At 41.3% G+C, this 17488-nt stretch overlaps 1 protein-coding gene across 3 annotated transcripts in view; it reads left to right on the plus strand.

The window, feature by feature from the left end:
• LOC126237516 (E3 ubiquitin-protein ligase CHIP) overlaps positions 1-17488 on the plus strand; it is a 143774-nt gene that overhangs the window by 122943 nt on the left and 3343 nt on the right. For all 3 annotated transcript variants that reach the window (XM_049947684.1, XM_049947685.1, XM_049947686.1), the window contains exon 7: positions 16748-16954. In XM_049947684.1, the coding sequence (XP_049803641.1) occupies positions 16748-16873 (126 nt within the window). In that variant the 3' untranslated portion in view covers positions 16874-16954. The remainder of the gene's footprint in view (positions 1-16747; positions 16955-17488) is intronic.

The following is a 17488-nucleotide window of genomic DNA, read 5'->3' on the forward strand; positions in this document are numbered from 1 at the left end:
CCTTGATCCGCCTTGGTGAGTCGTGTCGTCGGATTTCCTCCTACCTGTGCACGGTGCAGCTCTCATAAATGTCGTTCCGTGCAGATTCTTCATTGGCGCATTGGATGTCTCTGTTGGTGGACGCTGATTATCTGAAACTTTGGGGTATCTATTTACTCAAAATTAACATTCAGAATGCCGTAATATCACTTTTATTCGTATTACATCAATAATGAAACACTCGTGTCACAAACTACACGTAACCGAAAGCATAGCTACCATGGAACAAGACAGGAAGAGCCCTTAACGCTGACTGCCGACTTTGGCGCACAGTCTGTATGTCTTACTAGTTTCGTCATAGTTCGTGGATTTCCGATCAAGTTTGTACTTACTAAGATATACATTTGTTAATGAACGGGTGTGAATTTTAACAAGGCAAAATTATGATAAATAGTTTTAAACATTCAGAGGTTCCTCCTAGTATTCATGTTGTCATGTTGTTGTTGTTGTGGTCTTCAGTCCTGAGACTGGTTTGATGCAGCTCTCCATGCTACTCTATCCTCTGCAAGCTTCTTCATCTCCCAGTACCTACTGCAACCTACATCCTTTTGAATCTGCTTAGTGTATTCATCTCTTGGTCTCCCTCTATGATTTTTACCCTCCACGGTGCCCTCCAATGCTAAATTTGTGATCCCTCGATGCCTCAAAACATGTCCTACCAACCGATCCCTTCTTCTAGTCAAGTTGTGCCACAAACTCTCCTTCTCCCCAATCCTATTCAATACCTCCTCATTAGTTACGTGATCTACCCACCTTATCTTCAGCATTCTTCTGTAGCACCACATTTCGAAAGCTTCTATTCTCTTCTTGTCCAAACTAGTTATCGTCCATGTTTCACTTCCATACATGGCTACACTCCATACAAATACTTTCAGAAATGACTTCCTGACACTTAAATCTATACTCGATGTTAACAAATTTCTCTTCTTGAGAAACGCTTTCCTTGCCATTGCCAGTCTACATGTTATATCCTCTCTACTTCGACCGTCATCAGTTATTTTGCTCCCCAAATAGCAAAACTCATTTACTACTTTAAGCGTCTCATTTCCTAATCTAATTCCCTCAGCATCACCCGACTTAATTCGACTACATTCCATTATCCTCGTTTTACTTTTGTTGATGTTCATCTTATATCCTCCTTTCAAGACACTGTCCATTCCGTTCAACTGCTCTTCCAAGTCCTTTGCTGTCTCTGACAGAATTACAATGTCATCGACGAACCTCAAAGTTTTTACTTCTGCTCCATGAATTTTAATACCTACTCCGAATTTTTCTTTTGTTTCCTTTACTGCTTGCTCAATATACAGATTGAATAACATCGGGGAGAGGCTACAACCCTGTCTCACTCCTTTGCCAACCACTGCTTCCCTTTCATGCCCCTCGACTCTTATAACTGCCATCTGGTTTCTGTACAAATTGTAAATAGCCTTTTGCTCCCTGTATTTTACCCCTGCCACCTTCAGAATTTGAAAGAGAGTATTCCAGTTAACATTGTCAAAAGCTTTCTCTAAGTCTACAAATGCTAGAAACGTAGGTTTGCCTTTTCTTGATCTTTCTTCTAAGATAAGTCGTAAGGTCAGTATTGCCTCACGTGTTCCAACATTTCTACGGAATCCAAACTGATCTTCCCCGAGGTCGGCTTCTACCAGTTTTTCCATTCGTCTGTAAAGAATTCGCGTTAGTATTTTGCAGCTGTGATTTATTAAACTGATAGTTCGGTAATTTTCACATCTGTCAACACCTGCTTTCTTTGGGATTGGAATTATTATATTCTTCTTGAAGTCTGTGGGTATTTCACCTGTCTCATACATCTTGCTCACCAGATGGTAGAGTTTTGTCATGACTGGTTCTCCCAAGGCCATCAGTAGTTCTAATGGAATGTTGTCTACTCCCGGGGCCTTGTTTCGACTCAGGTCTTTCAGTGCTCTGTCAAACTCTTCACGCAGTATCTTATCTCCCATTTCGTCTTTATCTACATCCTCTTCCATTTCCATAATATTGTCCTCAAGTACATCGCCCTTGTATAAACCCTCTATATACTCCTTCCACATTTCTGCCTTCCCTTCTTTGCTTAGAACTGTGTTGCCATCTGAGCTCTTGATATTCATACAAGTGGTTCTCTTCTCTCTAAAGGTCTCTTTAATTTTCCTGTAGGCAGTATCTATCTTACCCCTAGTGAGACAAGCCTCTACATCGTTACATTTGTCCTCTAGCCATCCCTGCTTAGCCATTTTGCACTTCCTGTCGATATCATTTTTGAGACGTTTGTATTCCTTTTTGCCTGCTTCATTTACTGCATTTTTATATTTTCTCCTTTCATCAATTAAATTCAATATTTCTTCTGTTACCCAAGGATTTCTATCAGCCCTCGTCTTTTTACCTACTTTATCGTCTGCTGCCTTCACTACTTCATCCCTCAGAGCTACCCATTCTTCTTCTACTGTATTTCTTTCCCCCATTCCTGTCAATTGTTCCCTTATGCTCTCCCTGAAACACTCTACAACCTCTGGTTCTTTCAGTTTATCCAGGTCCCATCTCCTTAAATTCCCACCTTTTTGCAGTTTCTTCAGTTTCAATCTGCAGTTCATAACCAATAGATTGTGGTCAGAATCCACATCTGCCCCAGGAAATGTCTTACAATTTAAAACCTGGTTCCTAAATCTCTGTCTTACCATTATATAGTCTATCTGATACCTTTTAGTATCTCCAGGATTCTTCCAGGTATACAACCTTCTTTTATGATTCTTGAACCAAGTGTTAGCTATGATTAAGTTATGCTCTGTGCAAAATTCTACAAGGCGGCTTCCTCTCTCATTCCTTCCCCCCAATCCATATTCACCTACTATGTTTCCTTCTCTCCCTTTTCCTACTGACGAATTCCAGTCACCCATGACTATTAAATTTTCGTCTCCCTTCACTACCTGAATAATTTCTTTTATCTCGTCATACATTTCATCTATTTCTTCATCATCTGCAGAGCTAGTTGGCATATAAACTTGTACTACTGTAGTAGGCATGGGCTTTGTGTCTATCTTGGCCACAATAATGCGTTCACTATGCTGTTTGTAGTAGCTAACCCGCATTCCTATTTTTTTATTCATTATTAAACCTACTCCTGTATTACCCCTATTTTATTTTGTATTTATAACCCTGTAATCACCTGACCAAAAGTCTTGTTCCTCCTGCCACCGAACTTCACTAATTCCCACTATATCTAACTTTAACCTATCCATTTCCCTTTTTAAATTTTCTAACCTACCTACCCGATTAAGGGATCTGACATTCCACGCTCCCCCCATGAACCATGGACCTTGCCGTTGGTGGGGAGGCTTGCGTGCGTCAGCGATACAGATAGCCGTACCGTAGGTGCAACCACAACGGAGGGGTATCTGTTGAGAGGCCAGACAAACATGTGGTTCCTGAAGAGGGGCAGCAGCCTTTTCAGTAGTTGCAGGGGCAACAGTCTGGATGATTGACTGATCTGGCCTTGTAACATTAACCAAAACGGCCTTGCTGTGCTGGTACTGCGAACGGCTGAAAGTAAGGGGAAACTACAGCCGTAATTTTTCCCGAGGACATGCAGCTTTACTGTATGATTAAAGGATGATGGCGTTCTCTTGGGTAAAATATTCCGGAGGTAAAATAGTCTCCCATTCGGATCTCCGGGCGGGGACTACTCAGGAGGACGTCGTTATCAGGAGAAAGAAAACATGTTGTCATAAATGACTTTAATTATTAAATATAAATAAACAAAATCGGTGACTTTGGCGCCAAGATATCGGTACTTCCCATCATGTATATTTCCCAGGCTAACGCTTGTTGCTACGGTCCAGCGCCGAGCCCCACCCCACTACGTGCGACATATGGTCGCTTCGTCACCTAGCCAGCCAGCGTGGGAAATGCTCTCCGACTCATGGCCGGCTACGGACTACAGCACTTCCTAACTGTCGTGAATACATCAATAAGAGATAATAATTTATTAAAACTGGTAAAAATGTCTTCCTCACATAAGAGGCACCTTACATATTCCCTCCTTTGTTTCTTTCCAAAATTGTGCTTTTTTCGTGAGACAAAAGAGCAATTTTGGAAATAACAAAAAAGCAGTATTGCAAAATTCTAGGAGTAGCCTTTACATTTTGGTCATTTGCTTTCTATTGAGATCCTTAACTTTTTCATTATCTCGGTATTTCTTTTTTCTTTTAATTTTTTTAAATTTTAATTACAAAATTACTAATCGTTCCATATTATTGCTCTTCTATGTCGCCATATTATTAGAATATTTATTCCCATGCTCTCGTTATGAACACCTATACTTTCAGATAAAGCACAATATATAAATGAATAATTGAAATAGTGAAAGAGTATAAACATTTCCCAAATAACACCCATACAAAATGAATAACCAAGGTACAAGACAATTTGTTATACAATTCAGTTTACAAAACATTAGATATACATTTTATGTAGAGACTTTTTCAGTAATTCGTGACTCCTGTCGAAGAATACGTCACCTCAACACTAAACAAGATGCTCGACTTTTGTATCGGCTCTATCGCCACTTTTCAAAAAGTTACCAAGAGCGTTCTTTCTTTCATTCAAACAGACCACTATATACATTGATGGTAAGCTATATCTTCAGCACACTTAGAGACACAGCAAATTTATATGCCCCATTTTAAAGCACCATGCTGTCCACTACACCACTGAACACTGATGGCTCAAGACAGTTCTATTTATTTCTTTTTTCGTACGCCACTGACAACACTTTCTTTCGAACAAGTATTCACTATAATCCCAAAGTTAGGGTTCTTCGGTTTGCTGGTTCCGCTGGGATCCAGAAGAAACAGCCATTATCAGTTCTTCCCTTTTAATTGATATTGCTTCGGATAGGTTTCCCAGATTCCTTGGTCAGCTTACAAGGGTGTCCACATTATGTCTCATCATTCATCAGTTACATTACAATTGTGCATGAAACAGAAAAAGACTACTTTAGACAGAAGAATACAATAATACCGTATTTACTCGAATATAAGCCGCACTTTTTTTCCGGTTTTTGTAATCCAAAAAACCGCCTGCGGCTTAGAATCGAGTGCAAGGCAAGCGGAAGTTCTGAAAAATGTGGTAGGTGCCTCCACAACTAACTTCTGCCGTCGAATATATGTAGCGCTACACAGGAAATCAGGCATGCTTTGTGGGCACAAAGATAAATACTGGCGCCAAAACCTCTGCGTCAGTAAATAAATTTCGACCACTGCATTTTCATACATTATCCAACGAATTAAATACAAATTCCGTTTTGTTCATCTTCGAATGTAGCAGAATTTCAATGTACTACGAAAATCCGACTGGCAAGACTGGGATGTTTGTCACTATGGCCAACTCTATGTTCTGAATTTTTTCCTACCTGTGGGAAGAGATGGTTGCTAATAGGAACCTGATGAAATGTGAATCACATGCAGTATTCTCTTCACCATAAGAATAATACGAATGTAAACATTATGTCATGTATTCTTTCGTGTTTGCTGCTATCTCATTTAAATCCTGTCTGCCTAATAAACTACGAAACCAGAGTGAGACAACAGCAATCACGGAAGAATATACGTATCGTGTCATGTTTATGTTCGTATTATTCTTATGCCTAATAGTGATACAGTCAGAACTGAAGCACGGCAACTGACTAGATTTTTAAATCTAACATGACTAATTTCTGTGCAGAATTTGATGTACTAGAGAAGCGACCGCAAGGATTTTCAAACGGAGAAAAATTTTCGCCTTAACTCTCATTCAGAACATGTTCTATCATACGCAGTCTATTATATGGTTCTTGTTGATCATTATCAAAGAAAGCAGCAGTGTAAGTAACAACAAATAGCAGTCTCTTGCCATTGTTTCGCTAATGAGACGATTCCTCTTTCTCTCTCTCTCTCTCTCTCTCTCTCTCTCTCTCTCGCTCCCTTTTTTAAAAAAATGTTAAGCGGCGGTAGCGCGCACAAAGGCAAGGCTTGCCGCGATCGGCGACAGGCCGTAAACACGCACTATCAGAATGCGACAAACAATGCATGACACAGTACAGTAATGCATTTTCAGCTTAGAGTGACGTAAACACCTATAACAAAGAAAATGGCACTTATCAGATCGAAGCAAAATAAGCAATCGATTCAAACTAGACGAAGCACGTGAAAAAGGAAGGGTACCCTTACAAATACGGACGGAGCACCTGACGCATAGCAATGGCTACCTGGTAAAGCTTAACTGCTAAGCTTATGACTCGAACCAAACTACTGTAGCTGTATCGTCATTCATTTGACCTAAATTGTGTCTCATATTACAATGGACCAACTTTGTTTCGATTTGGAGGTGCGGCCTAAACCTTTTCTCTCCCCTTGAATTTCGAGTCTCAAATTTCAGGTGCGGCTTAGATTCGGGAAATTTTTTTTTCCTTTATTTCGAGTCTCATTTTTCAGGTGCGGCTTACATTCGAGTGCGGCTTAGATTCGAGTAAATACGGTAGTTTACAACAGTTCCTGAGGAATCAAATAACAAAGCTATAAAGCAATAATAATACTAAGATTTATGTACCACATTTCATTACAGTTCATCCTGCTGAACACCACTTTGTCAGTATGTAAGCCATCGTTTGTAAACATAGTCGTAGACACACCCTCATGACATCACTCTCAGACCCTAGGGCACCGACCCATCAGCTGGGCTGGTCAGAGAAAAGCTCATTAAGACCAACCGGTGCCTCGTGTGATGTAACACCCTGCCTCTCATTCATCAACACTGGGTCATTCACCTACTGACCTACTCTCAAAGTAAATATTATGATTTCCTCATTTCCCTTATGTTTATTACAGATTCTTTCCATATTATCATGTCTTTCTATATTTAATACACAAATAAGTTAGTTGATACGTCGGATTAGAGTGTTTTTCATCACCCCCCCCCCCCCCCCCCGCCCCCCCGCCCCCGATAAAGAGATATCTGCCTGGCAGCTACTATTCATTTTCGTCAACCTAAGAGGTTTCCCCGTAACTACCACGATATCGTTTTACATCCACTACGTTGTAAATTCCTCTGACTACTTTCAACTCAGGGTGAGCCACTTCCATGACATTAGGGTGTGGTACCCTACTTACCATATAAGGACCTTCAAAAATCTCATAAAATTACTTTATTTCAGCGTCAATTTTGGACAATTTCCTGTGAGCTCTCCCACTACATATTCCTTGGGTATAATATTCCTATCGTGCCTTGCCTTGCAATAAGCCCCTTTTGCTTTCATCCTGCTTAACACCAACTCCCATTTTTCTTCTACAGTCACATGGGGTTTCAGTTTGAATGGTTGGTGCGGTTTGACTTTAAACTCATAAGGTTCTCCTTTCATTAACCCAGGTCTATTTGAAAATACTTTCTGATACTTTACCAGCAACTCTCCTAGTTCTTTTTTTTGCACCTTAGTCCATATCATCGATATAATTTTGCTTTGATATCCTCTACTGACCATTCTGCCTCATCTGGCTCTCGTCTCTTTTTCCTACAGTCACTCCCCTTCGAATCTGCTTCCCATTGGAAACACTCAAGCATTATTTTCAGGTAGAATTTTCCGTGGTGCGCCTTCTCTTTAGCTTGAATGGCCCTGCAAAACTAAAACTCGTTTCTAGTACCATTTACCGTCAAGATCACACTACCCCTTTCTAAATCTACAACAGCTGCATGGTCTACCAATAAATCCATCCCTAATATAAGCCCTGCGCAAAGGTCAGGTACCACTGTAGCATTAACTTCTAATACAATTACTTGAAATCTCACTTCCAATAACACTTGGTTTTTTATTACCTTACTTTTTCTTCCTACTGCACCCACGACTCTAACTCCTTGTAACGGTAACATAGGTACCTCTTCCTGGTCTCTTATTCGGACATAAAGCCTCTCTGCTATGGTGCACAACTCACTACCTGTATCAGTGACTGCTACTGCTTCGATACCATTAATATCCACATCTATTATTAGTTGATACCCTTCCTTACTCACCATTGCCAGCCGCTGGTGGCCGAGCGGTTCTAGGTGCTTCAGTCTGGAACTACGCGACCGCTGCGGTCGCAGGTTGAATCCTGCCTCGGGCATGGATGTGTGTGATGTCCTTAGGTTAGTTAGGTTTAAGTAGTTCTAAGTTCAATGGGACTGATGACCTGAGATGTTAAGTCCCATAGTGATCAGAGCCATTTGAACCATTACTCACCATTTCATCTTCCTCTAAAAGAGTTTCTTTAATATCACACCAATCCTCTTTTATTACCCTTTTGATCTGTATTGGTCCACTGTTCATTTGAGTTCGTGCTCGGACCCCACATGAACTCCCCTCTAGTTTTCTTGCTCAGTAATTTCTCTTTCGGGAGCTCTTTCGGTCCTGTCACCCTCGTATCTCTCTCCCTGTTCTTCATACCGTCTATTACCATGGCTGTTCGAACCTCCTCGGTTCCAGCCTCCTCTACCACATCTGTTATGCCCGTTATCACGCCTCTCGTTATCCTCATGTTATTGTGATTCCTGTTACGCTCTCTCCAGTTCTCATTTTCTCTTGACCTCCAATTTACACGTCTCCAGCCGTTACTGGATGTTTCTTCCCCTGATGAAGCATCTAATTGATCAAGTGCTTGTAATATGTCCTCAGTTTTCTTTTTAGGTGCGCCTATCAGCTTTTCTTGCACAGATATCGGCAGTTTCACCAACACTACTGAAATAAGATCCTCCTCACTCAGTGGATTATCTAAATACAAATTTTTTTCACAGAAACTCTGGAAATAATCTTTGTAACTATCATACCCACTCCCAAGAAAATTTCTCCCTCGAAAGATACTATTACGTACATTACCTTGTGTACTATTAGACCAATATTTGTCCAAAAATTTCTTAATAAATTCGTCATAAGTTTGGCATGCTTCTCCTGCTCTCATTCCCCATGACAGAGCGTCCCCTTCCATTCTGCTAGTGACACAACATATTTTTCTTCTGTCATCCCAATTTTCTGGCAAAACCCCTTTAAATTGCTTTATAAATGCTTTGGGATGTAACTTCCCTCTCGCATCAAAGTTATGGAAAGTACACACCCTGAGATAGTGGTCCTCATTATTAATTTTTCCACAATCATTACCTGTTTTCATTAGATTTTTAAATTTAGCATCTAATTTATTTTCTACCTTTTCAGCAAAGATATCAGTGCACCTGTTTGTAAAAACACTGACGTCTTGCTGAATACTAGCTACCCTGTCAGATATCTCTTTAGTATTATTCTCTACCAAATCCGATAATTCTGACTTTACTTTCTCCACTCTCTCATTTACTTTGGATATTTCCCCTTTTTGCTTTTTAATCTCCTTAGTAACATACTTATCGAAAGTTGTGATACTTTGTTTACGTTCACTGATATCTCTACTGTGATGCACTACTGCAATCTCACTTGTGGTTTGCAGTCTCACCTGTGGTTATCCTCTTTGACAAATCACTTGCTACCGTTTTCTGCTCTTTTACTATTGTTGATATCCTTCCCTCTATTTCGGTGAATTTATTGTCAGCGTTTTTGATATACTCATGTAGCCTATTAGTATTTTTCTTAATTTCTTCTATTTTCTTACTCAATGCTTTGTTACCATTCATTATAGCTATCAACATTTCCCTGATGCCCATTTCTTCACCTCTACTCTGTATAACCTCTGGTACTGTGTTTGCACCCTCTCTAACAACGTTTCCAGTGGGAGACAAAGCCCCTGTTTCTGCCGTTTCTAAAGTTTCTACCATCTTTCCCTGCTCATCATTCCCTACTACATTAACCATTTCACTTTCCGGTCACTCTTTAGACCTAGCAAGTGTTAACAATTCATCACTACTCTCCACTAAATTTGTGTTGGCTTGGGCCATATTTTGCTCTATGTTTTCCGTTAAGTCACTCATTTTAACGTTTTTTTCCATTTCTCAACAACATACCCTTCTGCACCTGAATCTCGAATCTATCACCCCTAGAATGTTTAAAGTTCGACTTGCGTTAGGTAAATTTCGTTGTTCTCCAGCCGTGGCATTTATTTGAGGCTGGCTCGTCCGCTGCGCCCGAGCGTAGAACTCCGAAATGCAGCGAGCGCACCTCCGGCGCACCCCTGTTACGCCGCTCCTTCGATCTGCCCTTCGCGCGCTGCTGCCTCCTCTGTATCTGGGGTGGTCCTTGCGACGTCTGTTGCTGCCGCCTCCTTTTGCTCAATGTCTTCCCGACAATCGATCATTCCACTCGCGACCGCGAAATGTTCATAATCCCTAGACGCGATTTTTCCACAACACGACTTTATTGTGTTTCCCGACAACAATTTCACACTCCACGACGCATACCATTCGCTTTTAATGTTGCTAACCTCTACCCGTTATTCGTTCACTATTCACTTCCTGCTTCCATTTCAGTCACTTGAAAACATTATTACTTGCTGTTCGTAACACTTTTTACAAGTCGACACTCTCGAATGCAAATTTGGTATCGTCAATAATAATCTTCTTGATAGTATTGGTCCGCCCACACAGTTTTATCCGACGTCATGGATGCCAAGTGCAAACTTGGCATCTGTCTTGTTAATGCTCTTCCTCTCACACAGCTTTATTCCACCTAAATGGATGCCAATTGGAAGATTTGGCAACTGTCTTCTTAATGATCTTCCTCCCACGCAGTTTTATTCTGTCGCCAGTGATACCAAATGCAAGATCCCCTCGCTTCTAAACTGATACTGTTATTACTAAGCTTAGCCGCGAGTCCATAGAGGGTGTTATATGTGACGTACAGTATAACTGGTCAGCATTTCCACCTGGAATTTGCGAGTGTAAGTCGGACCTTCCTTGATCCGCCTTGGTGGGTCGTGTCGTCAGATTTCCTCCTACCTGTGCGCGGTGTAGCTCTCGTAAATGTCGTCCCGTGCAGATTCTTCATTGGTGCATTGGATGTCTCTGTCAGTGGAAGCTAATTATCTGAAATTGCTGTCGATCAACTTTGGGGTATCTATTTACTCGAAATTAACATTCAGAATGCCGTAATATCACTTTTATTCCTATTACATCAATAATGAAACACTCATGTCACTAACTACTCGTAACCGAGAGCATGGCTACCATGGAGCAAGACAGGAAGAGCTCTTAACGCCGACTGCCAACTTTGGCGCGCAGTTCATATCTCTTACTAGTTTCGTCATAGTTCGTGGATTTCCGATCAAGTTTGTACTTACTAAGATATGCATTTGTTAATGAACAGGTGTGAATTTTAACAAGGCAAAATTATGATAAATAGTTTTAAACATTCAGAGGTTCCTCCTAGTATTCATGTTGTCAGAAATGACTTTAATTATTAAATATAAATAAACAAAATCGGTGACTTTGGTGCCAAGATGGCAGTACTTCCCGTCATGTATATTTCCCAGGCTAACGCTTGTTGCTACGGTCTAGCACCGAGCCCCACCCCACTACGCGCGACGTATGGTCGCTTCATCATCTAGCCAGCCAAATGCTCACCGATTCATGGTCGGCTACGGACTGCAGCACATCCTAACTATCGTGAATACATCAATAAGAGACAATAATTTATTAAAACTGGTAAAAATGTGTTCCTCACGTAAGAGGCACCTTACAAATGGCCCAATAAAATTTTAGAAATAAGCCTGACGAATATTATGTTCCCTTTGTTCACAGATTGGGTGTTTGTAAGGGTAAGGTGAAAAGTTCTCAGCCTGGCACAGAGATGCTGAAATCATCAGCATTTTCTTTTGATGGTACACTTGCAGTGAAATGGTTCAAGTTTCAATTTGGTCTGTGATGAATCTGAAATATCATAAAATTCTTTGTTTGTGAGGATTGGTTACCAATAGAAATTCATCAAAAGCTTGTAAGGAGTGTACTTCTGTAGTTTTAACAGTTAAGAAACCTGTGGTAGCTGGACATGCTGCTGAACTTCTCTCAAAATTGATCCATCTGAGGAAAATAACAAAACTCCAGCAATAATTGAAAAACTCAGTAAAATATACAGTTTTGTTTGTTTGAAGTCATTCACACCATAGAAAGAATATGGCTTATTTTACTTCCAACGAGAAGGCTTTGTGCAAGATGAGTGCTGCTCTTGTAGATTTTGTTGGCCAGCTGGGTTTCCTGGGATGCAAGATTAAATTTGAAGGTAACTGACAAATACAGTAAAAGGCTGATGAAAAAATACAAAAGAACAGGTCAAGATAGTAAAACCAACATATTATTCGTACACCAGGACAACGCATCTGCCCACAGAAGTGGTCACTACCAAAGGCTGTAGTGTTAGTAAAATTTTCATGGACAAAAACAACAACAGAATGCTCTAAATGGCATCATGATAGGTGACATCTCTTGGAAGCCACAAGCGGGTTACACATGGTAAAGTGGTTCAGTGGTTGGTGTCCAGAATCTGTGTGCATAGAACTCAATATGGTACATTATATGGAGGTGGGAGTGGCAGTTTGACACAGTCTGTCCTTAGGATTACATGCGAGCAGTCCTCATGATCATTGTGCACAGAAGTTGACGAAGAACCGTGCCTGGAGGCCTTGGGAGGGTTGATCAGGTTGATATGCTCCCTCAAACAATGCAGCAACTCTGATCGATCCTGTGTTTCATTTGTAAGGGGGTCAGACTCAACAAACTCTCTGAGCAGACACAGTGTATCACCGTAAACAAGCAGAGGTGCAGATGTCCGTGAACTTCAGTGACACATGAGGGCTGACTTCAGTGTTTGATGCCGTCGCTCAATTGTGCCATTGCTGGCTGAATGGTAAATTGTTGTTTTATATCGTATGTGGCTACAGAATTTCACCAGCTGGGGAATCAAGCCTGATTCAGACTGTTGGCCCCTATAGGCAGTTATGTGCAATGGACAGCCAAACCTTGCTAGTCATGCTGATGTAAACACAGAGACTATGGTTTCTGCCAATATGTTATCAGTCAGAACTGACTCTGGCCACTGTGTATACATGTCTATCATAGTTAGCAAATACCACTGGCCGTCCGAAAGGGGAAGCAGTCGCACCACATTGAGGTGAACATGAGCAAAATGTGAGGATGCATCTGGAAAATAACCTACCAGTGCCTGCACTTGGCTGGAAATTTAGAGTTGGCATGTTCATGTCCATTCAAGGCGGTCCGTTCCATTCCTGGCCACAAAAAACACTGTGACACCAACTGGAATGTTGGTAGAACACTGGGATGACAGAGATTGTGAAAACTGTTGCACCCTAATCTCTGGAACATGGCTGGTATGAAGGGGCGAGATCGTTTGTGTGCCACTTCACAGTATAGCTGAGTGCCTTCTCCAGGAACATAAACTAGTTGCAACTTCAAGACTTTGGTGTCATCGTGCAGCAGGGCGTGTAACTCCAGAACCTCCTCTTGAGCCTTGACAAGTACTGTAGTGGCACAGGTTGTGATATGCTGGTTACTCGAGACAGAGAGTCCACCACAACGTTATTAATGCCCAAAATGTGATGGGTATAGGTGCTGAAATGGGTAATAAATTCCAAGTGTGATTGCACTGATGTGGAAAGCAGGTGGTACTGTTCCTCTTGAAGCGTAAGTTATCAGCTTCTAATTGGTGTATACAATGAACTCCCTTGCTTTGATCTGTGGTCTGAAATGTTTGATTGTTTCATAAATAGCCAAGAGCTCTCAATCATAGGTACTCCATCTCTGTTGCGGTGGTGATAATTTGTGAGAAAAATACACAACTGCCTGCGTGCATTGTTCATCCATTGTTGAAACAGCCACGCCAGTAGCCGACTGACTTATGTCCGTCAGCATTGAGTTTGGGGGTTCCAGCACTGCTGCTTTTGCCAAGCTGTGTTTTGCTGCATCAAATGCTGAATGCATCACCTCGGTCCACTGCACTGGGTAACTGCTCTTGGCTTTCAGCCCAACCAGTGCTGCTGTCAGTGGCTCCTGTTGTTCTGCTGCCTGTGGTAAATGCCATGAATAGAAATTCAGCATACCTAAGTACCTTCACTGTTGTTTAATTGTAGCTGGTCGACAGCTGCAAAATGGCTTTGACTTTACGCTTCAGTGGCGACGAGCCTGCAGAAGATATTTGGTATCCTAGAAATTCATCTTCTGGCTGTCCAAACATGCATTTGGCCATGTTCAACACCACACCATAACGTTCTAAACACTGGAAAGCCTCCATGAGATGAGATGTTGACAGTGGTGGTCTTTGCATGAGGAAAGCACAAGCGCTTCATCTAAGTCTGCAAGCTAAACAGCAGCCCACACAAGACAGAGTCAATAATTTGCTGCCAGGTTTGCACGGATTGTGTAGTCCAAATGTCACATATTTGCTCTCAAATAACCCAAATTGTGTAATGATTATGGTCTTTGGTATATCCTCCTGCTACAGGAATCTGAGTTCAGGATTTCGCACAGTCGAGTACACTGAACATTTTCACCCTGTGGAGTGTGTAGTTGTAGGCCCTCAATAACAGCACTGGGTAGCGATCAGGTACAGATTGGGCATTCAGTGCACAATAATTGCCCATGAGTGCTAGGCTCCTCCCTTCTTTGGAATTAAATGCAGGGCAGATTCCCATGCGCTATTTGAAGGTCTGACGATACCCCCTCTCATCTTCGTGTTAAATTCAGCCTTGGCAATGGCGAGGCACCCTGGCGATAACATTTGAGGTCTACAAAACACAGGTGGTCCATCCGTGGTGTCTATGTTGTGTACAGTGTCGTGTAAGATTTGTTGTGGTGCACCAGATCAGAAACTCTTCGTTGCCGACCTGTAATACCTTGACATCGTGGTCCCTTGCATTATGGTGGTACCTGATGGCCCCAAGTAACAGTGTCCACTAACGAATCGTCGGTCACGTCTGGCAAGAGTTGGTAATATGCCAAAAACTCTGCTCCAGTGATCACCTTGACGATGTCCGCTACTGTGAAATACCACGAAAATTGCCAGTGCTGCACTATGTTTAATTCTTCTCTTTGCATGCCATACATCACAATGGTCGCTTCATCATCTAGCCAGCCAGCGTGGGAAATGCTCACCGATTCACGGTCGGCTACGGACTACGGCACATCCTAACTATCGTGAATACATCAATAAGAGACAGACAGAGACAGACGAGAGACAATAAGAGACAGAGCATCAAAATCACAACGTGAGACTGTAGGATGTGTGGTCGCTTTACGGCTCGTCACTGACACAGCGCCGATCTGGCACGGAGCGATGGCTTCTTGCATGCGGTCCACCATATTCCAGGGCATCACTGCTCACGAAGTGATGATCTCCTTTACTTACGACGACAGCCAACTGCTCCATAAGGTGCCTAGAAGATTGTTGGGCACGGTCCCGGTGTCCACCGCTGCAAGTACTGTGACGGTTTCCGATAGCCAGTGTCCTCCTGTGTCAGTACTTGCCTGATGCAGTCCTTCCGAGATGCGCAGCTCTATGGATCAGTTCTGTTTTCATCTTTTTTAGATGTTCTCTAAAATTGGATCTGTAATAATCTCTTGCACTTATAACGCATAGACTAGCGTTGGTCTAATTGGCTCACTACAAGTACAAATTTGATGCGTCTGCTGTGATACCAGTGTAACAAAAACTGTCCTCCACCTGAGCAATGGTACCTGATTATGTGGCCACAACGGGGATAGACGAATGGCCAGTCATAACACTGAGGGTTGGCCCATCTCCTCACAATTCTGCAGAACCCGTATTTTTGGCGTGTATCACATTGGGGTCACCACTGATGGGATAATTGTACCTAAAGCTCCCATACTTGAGATAATGTTCAGGTATGCATACTGAAAATACACTGAATGCAGCTTTATTGTAACACTGATCAGTTGGAAAGCTAGACAAATTTTGCTGCTAAGGGCGACTCTAAAACATGTCAACAAAAGAACATACAGAAAGAGGATTGTACCACTTCACTGCAATAGTTTTGCTGGATGGTGCAAATGTTCACATGCACAACTATGACAATTGATGTGTATAGTGGTTGCTACACATAAAACATTATTTACATATTTAATTTATTAGATAAACCTGAATATGGTATTATTCCTTTACTACTAGGTAGTCTTTGTACTCCTTTCGAATATTACTACATGTATGACAGCCATAGGTTTTCTGGCAGACTTTCACTTACTTGATATCTTAAGTACCAATATTCTTTTTTGGGGACACACTTAGTATACCACACACAAAGGTTGTTTTTTCATCCTATCATGTATCTTTCATAATGGACACCATAATTGCACTTTCGTTTTAACAGACTGTGTTAATATGCCATTCCCTTTTCATCTCATCCAGAATATTACCTAGCAGTCTAGTGAGTTCTAAAAATCACTTTAAAAAGATGTATTGACTTAACTGATTATTTTGAAGAGATTAAATAAAGTAGGGTGTATTGCAGATTTTTTCCTAGTACCCATTATATATGGGGGATGGTTGTGCTTTTCTGGTAATTCCTTAATGTTACAACTTTCTCAGGTTTGTATGTGTAATGTTGTCAAGGCTTACTTTTCGAATGTTTTGATCTCTACTTCCAGTTACACATTTCCATTTCTCTATAGAAGCAAACAGACTCATCACTGCTTTTGTGTTATTGCTGTTATCTTAAATTTCTCATATCACATGGTCTCAATCTCACAGTTAGTATATCTTTTGCAGAGAGTTGGCCATTTTGACCCAGTTACGAGGGTAAAATTGACCCAAGACCAGCTGATCCCAAATTTTGCCATGAAAGAAGTTGTTGATGGATTTTTGCAAGAAAATGAATGGGCTCTGGACTACTGAGGATTCAACAGAGTATTGAGAAGACTGTTCGTCACACACAGACGTATAAGTATGTGGACATTGTCCACTAATTTGAGCCTGGTAAGGACCTGTAAATAAGGGGGGTTTGACAGATAGGTAACAAATTTTGTATTTACTTTTAAAAATTGTCCTGTATACTTGAGAATTGTTCCTTGTTTTATTCAGAATCTGGCCTTACATTTAGCAAAGGTGTAAGCAGAAGGTATGATGCGTATCCCAACAGTGACCTGTCTTTGTGATTTTTCGTGTCTCTGTGTGCAAAGCTGATGAGCACTCCTATGAAACCATCATTTTCACATGAAAATTTTTATATAAATAGACCAATTTTATAGCCGTGTAATTGAATCTACAGTGACAGTGAAAACTCAAGATATGCTATTCCACTTCAGGAGAGGCTTGTTAATGTTGTAAATTAGATTCATTCTGAGCTTTTGGCATCAAAGAGCATTATGTAGTGTTCTTTTGGAGGAACTGTGTAAGAACAGTTTGACATTAAACCGTCTGTTTCTTCCCAAAAGATGACATTTTATGACTATATGTAAAATTCATAGCAGGTTCCTTCTTTGTGCATATTGGTGATCACAAGAAACAATT

This window comes from Schistocerca nitens, chromosome 2 (assembly GCF_023898315.1).
Source record: "Schistocerca nitens isolate TAMUIC-IGC-003100 chromosome 2, iqSchNite1.1, whole genome shotgun sequence".
In the NCBI taxonomy this organism is placed as follows: Eukaryota; Metazoa; Arthropoda; class Insecta; order Orthoptera; family Acrididae; genus Schistocerca; species Schistocerca nitens.